At 41.8% G+C, this 5,000-nt stretch overlaps 2 protein-coding genes across 3 annotated transcripts in view; one reads left to right on the top strand and one right to left on the bottom strand.

Annotated features, from left to right (window-relative positions):
• LOC135105730 (zinc metalloproteinase nas-4-like) overlaps positions 1-5,000 on the top strand; it is a 233,776-nt gene that overhangs the window by 30,522 nt on the left and 198,254 nt on the right. The gene's annotated exons all lie outside the window — the stretch shown is intronic.
• LOC135105729 (uncharacterized) overlaps positions 607-5,000 on the bottom strand; it is a 5,192-nt gene continuing 798 nt past the window's right edge. The window contains exons 2-4 of the mRNA XM_064014168.1: positions 4,550-4,844; positions 2,630-2,772; positions 607-834 (exon numbers count right to left, since the gene is read on the bottom strand). Coding sequence (XP_063870238.1) covers positions 712-834; positions 2,630-2,772; positions 4,550-4,844 — 561 coding nt within the window. The 3' untranslated portion in view covers positions 607-711. The remainder of the gene's footprint in view (positions 835-2,629; positions 2,773-4,549; positions 4,845-5,000) is intronic.

Genomic DNA, 5,000 nt, shown 5'->3' with positions numbered 1-5,000 from the left:
TCTCTCTCTCTCTCTCTCTCTCTCTCTCTCTCTCTCTCTCTCTCTCTCCCCGTGTGTATGTGTGTGCATGCGTGTGTGTAAGAGGACAAGAATGTTTTATAGTTACAGCGTTTTGTGTGTTTACTTTTATTTTTCATCCGGAGATACAATGCTTCATCTCTCTCTCTCTCTCTCTCTCTCTCTCTCTCTCTCTCTCTCTCTCTCTCTCTCTCTCTCTCTCTCTCTCTCTCTCTCTCTCTATCTCTCTTCCTTTAATTTCTCGTCTGAGGTTTAAGAAAGCGAAAAGAAAAAAAAAAGGAAGAAAGGAAAGAAGTTTTTTTCTCATTTTTATCTGCTTATGGAATGTTATTTTTCTCCCTCCTCTTGGTTTATTCACCATTCCTTAGCATTCCATTACTTGTGCGAGCGTTAAAAAAGAAGGAAAGAGAGGAAGGCAAGGCGTGATGTTTGGCGAGGCAGAGAAATAAGCTGCGTGTGGGTGTGGAGGTTAGAGTGGTTGTGAAGGTATGCTCTTTCTGTTTTTATTTATTCATTTTTTTTTAATTATCTTTTCTCATCCTTTCTTCCATTTTTTTTTTTTTGCTTAGTACACTCTCTCTCTCTCTCTCTCTCTCTCTCTCTCTCTCTCTCTCTCTCTCTCTCTCTCTCTCTCTCTCTCTCTCTCTCTCTCTCTCTCTCTCTCTCTCTCTCTCTCTCTCTCTCTCTCTCTCATCACACCTTCAGCTTCTTCTCGCACATGATGGAGTTTTCGTTTTCACAGTCATCGTCATCAAAATACAAATAGCGGACCTTATCCATGCGCAGGCAGTTGGAGGTTGTGGTCCCTTGCGGCTCCTGTGAGTATGTGTGGAGACCTTGTGTTAGATAAGACTCGTACAGGGATGCAGGTGACAAGTGGTATGGGAATATAACAAACATGACCGGAACAAAATTCTCAGGATCAGTAATCAGGATAGAACAGGAAATAATGGGTTCATGATTGAGAAAAGTCAAATTAAAAAGATAGATCCGAAAGAATTGGTTGTCAAGTTGAGTGGTAGATATTAGTGCTAAGTCATTAGGGAGCTTTAATGAAATGATTATACAAATTTGTGAATGGAGATGATAGGTGGATATAGAAAGGTGTGTGTCATGCAGGGATTCCCTCCTGTAGACCTGATGGCTTCTTGCAGCTTCCTTTGTTTTCTGATGTGACGGGGTAGGTGAGTGACAGGTGAAGAGGTGGATGGTCTACCCTGTCACTGCTATGGTTCTTACTTAAACTTAAAAAAAAAAAAATGTCTGCTTGAGATCTTGAGTACAATATTAAGGAAGGTGCTATTGATTCTACTTAAGCTTAGAAAATAGTCCGGTTCAGGTGTTGAGTGCAATTTTAATGGAGGTAAGTGAACGCGAAGCAATAATCGACCAGTGAAGACCTCTCTGCCCCTGTTGTTTTATTTTCGTTCATTAGAATTCCCGTTCATTACCGGTATGAAATTTGAACCATCCTGTCATTAGCTGTGTGAGGATTAATTAAGGAGTGTGTTTGGACTGAGGTTGTGCAGGTTAGTTAATTTGTTAGGTTAGGTGTGTTTTGGTTAAGGTTTTGTAATGTATTGGTTGTAAGTGTTGTTGTGTTGAGTTGTGTGTGTGTGTGTGTGTGTGTGTGTGTGTGTGTGTGTTGTGGTCAGTCATAAGTAGATTAATTAGTGATTAGATATATAAGAAACGTTAGGTATGGTATGTATGGAATGATCGAAAGGAATACATACAAACATACGACCGTGTATATATGCTTATATACATATATACATACATACATACATGCATACATACATACATACATACCTACAATTATTCATACTTGTAGTTTAGATACGCTCTAGGAATATTCACTCGTTTTCTCCTCTCCTTCCTGTTATCTTTTTCTTTTATCTTCCCGTGTTTCATCCATTTTAATCTCCTTCCCTATCTCCATTCTCCTCGTGTCTTTTCCATCTCTCCCTTCCTCCTCCTCACCTGTTCTTTATATGATATTTCTCCTGTGATAAAGTTATTCTTTTTCTCATCCCTTTCTTCCTTCCTTCATTTCTTCCTTACTTTCTTCCTTCTTTCCTTTCATTTTTCCTTCCTTTCATTCATTCATTCTTTCATTCTTTCTCTCTTTCTTTCTTCCCAGTTTTCCTTCCATCCCTCCCTACTTTCTCTCATCCTCCCTTATTCATTCTGTCATTCAGTCAGTCAGTGAGTCAATCAGTCACTCATTCACACACACACACACACACACACACACACACACACACACACACACACACACACACACACACACACACACACACACACACACACACACACACATCCTCTCACTCACTCACCCACTGACTTCTCACCCTCCTTTCTCTCTTCACCATATGACTCATTCACTCATCACCCCCACCCTTCATCTCCCTCCATCCCCCTCCCTCCCTTTTCCCATCTCTCCTTGCCTGCTTATCCATCCTATACATCCAGTACATCTAACCACTCCACCCAAATCTTGATCTTCCTTCCTTCCATTCCTCTCACTTATTCATCCTTTCTTTCCCTCCTGCCTCCCCTCCCGCATCTCTACTTCCCTGTGCCCCTTCCCCACCGTCCCCGGCCTTACAATGCTGTAGGTGGTGCTAGAAGCGTATTTGATGGCCCAGAAGGGAGAGCTCATTGGTACCAAGCCTCCCCCGATACTCCAGCGAAATTCTCCTTCTTCTTCTATATCCCTTGCGCCCAGCCAGTAGCTATGTTCGTCCAGCCCTGCACGAGAGAGGTAGAGGGAAGAGGGGAAGTAAAAATATCATTATTTTGTTTAATTTCATTTCAGTTTTATTCACTTAATATGAGAAAGATAGATAGATAGATAGATAGGTAGATATATAGATAGGTAGATAGATAGATAGATAGAGAGAGAGAGAGAGAGAGAGAGAGAGAGAGAGAGAGAGAGAGAGAGAGAGAGAGAGAGAGAGATTTATGAAGTACTTTCATTAGAGTGACTGATTTTGTGTCTGTGGAGAGGATGGAGAGGGAGATAAATTAGGTGGTTTAGGTGGTGGTGGTGGCGACGATATCATAAGTCACTTCAGTACTTCTATGCTTTAATTGACAGGAGCTGCGTTAGTTCGTTCCTGCGCACGTTAATTGAAGAAATATGAGGATAAGTCATTGGTTTTTCCTCAAAATTTTTTTTTAATCTTTAAAGCCAATGCGGTTATTATTTGTGATGTGTTAAATAGTATTCGTAAGTGGGAAGGAAGCATTTAGGATAATTTAACCCTTCTATTACTTTTCGGTGCATCTTTCCTTTAATCACAAACCACTCTATGACACTGCAATTTGTTCTTCACCCATCTCTGGACATTATACGTCTTAGATTGTGGTCATTTTGCTCCTTTCTCCTTTCCTGTACGTGTTTGTAAGTATTTTCTACACTATTTTCTTTTAATCACAAATCACTCTTGAGACAATTTATCTTCTTCAGCCACCTCCGGACATCATAATTAGTAGGAACCGGTAAATATATTGTCCTTAGTCCTCTCCTTCCTTCCTTATACGTGCTTGTGAATATTTTGTACAGTGTTTTCTTTTAATGATAAATCACTGAGACATTTTATTTTTGCTCTACAGCCAACTCAGGATATTATACGTGCTACAATCCTCCCTATCCTTCCTTGTGGGTGTTCATGAAGTTGTTGTGCTGTGTTGTTTTTATTGTTGTGAAAATAGAGAGAGAAAGAGAGAGAGAGAGAGAGAGAGAGAGAGAGAGAGAGAGAGAGAGAGAGAGAGAGAGAGAGAGAGAGAGAGAGACTGGTACGTAGAAATGGCATCTCAATATCTTGGAAACTCGCTTAATTAGTACCTTAAGCACCTTGAAACACCTGGCCAGCAGTTTGATTACCTTGAGACACATCTGACTAACACCTGAAATTTCTTGAAACTCACCTGACTTGCACCTGAAGTAACCCGGAACACACCAAAATACCTGACCAACATCTTAATTACCATGAAACACCTGATTATCACCTGGACCACCTCGGAACACGCCTGGACTATCACCTGATCTATTTTGAAACACACCTGACCAACACCTGAAGCACTTAAAAACCGCACCTGAAACCAACCATGACACACACCTGACCCACACCTGACTTACCTTAATGAAAACCACGCTTAACAAAGAAAACAAACCTTGGAACTACACCTCAACCACACACCTGAATAATTTTGAATCACGACTAACCACACTTGGGGAATCTTGAAACACACCTGAGCAGCCAGTTGATTACCTTGAAAAACATCTAACCACACACCAGAAACTACTAAAAAAAAAGAAAAAAAAAGAAAAACATACCTGACCTGCTCTCGACCTGCCTGAAAACGACACCTAAGTAGCAAAACAACCCTTAATGCCACACCTCACCTCACCTCACCTAGCCTAAGTAACAAAAACGCACCTAACCTAACTTATGTATTGAAACAAATGTACCTAACCTAACCCAAATGTGAACACGACCACCACCTACTCACCTCCACTTACCTTCATGCCTGAGGAAGTTGAGGAGAATTGAGAAGAACTCAAAGGTGTCTATCTGCACGATCTGTGACTCATGGGTGTGGCAGTAGTACCTCGCCTCCTCCCACGTCCCCGTCAGGAAGGGAGCCACCAGCAGGCAGCGGTCCCCCACAAGCCCAAAGGGTAAGGTGCAGCGAGGGTCGGCTGTTAAAGGAGGCTGGCTTGTCCGGGTATAAGGGTATGATGAAAAGGTGTACCACCATGGCGAGGAAGTGTAGTAATACTTGTTGCTGCCTTTTACTGCAGTGATGGTGAGAGGCTGTGGAAAGGGAGGAGGTTGAATACTAGTGTGTCGTGTTGTGGTGTGATTTGTTTGTGTTGTGGTGGTTGTTGGTGGTGGAGTTGTATTTGGTGAGGTTTGGTGTAGTGAGTGTGGTGTTGTGTTGTTTGGTGGCTGGTTTTGCTGGTGGTGTGA

The sequence above is a fragment of the Scylla paramamosain genome, chromosome 12, assembly GCF_035594125.1.
Source record: "Scylla paramamosain isolate STU-SP2022 chromosome 12, ASM3559412v1, whole genome shotgun sequence".
NCBI classification, from domain to species: Eukaryota; Metazoa; Arthropoda; class Malacostraca; order Decapoda; family Portunidae; genus Scylla; species Scylla paramamosain.
The sequence above is the reverse complement of the archived record's forward strand: the minus strand, read 5'-3'. Positions and strand labels throughout refer to the sequence as shown.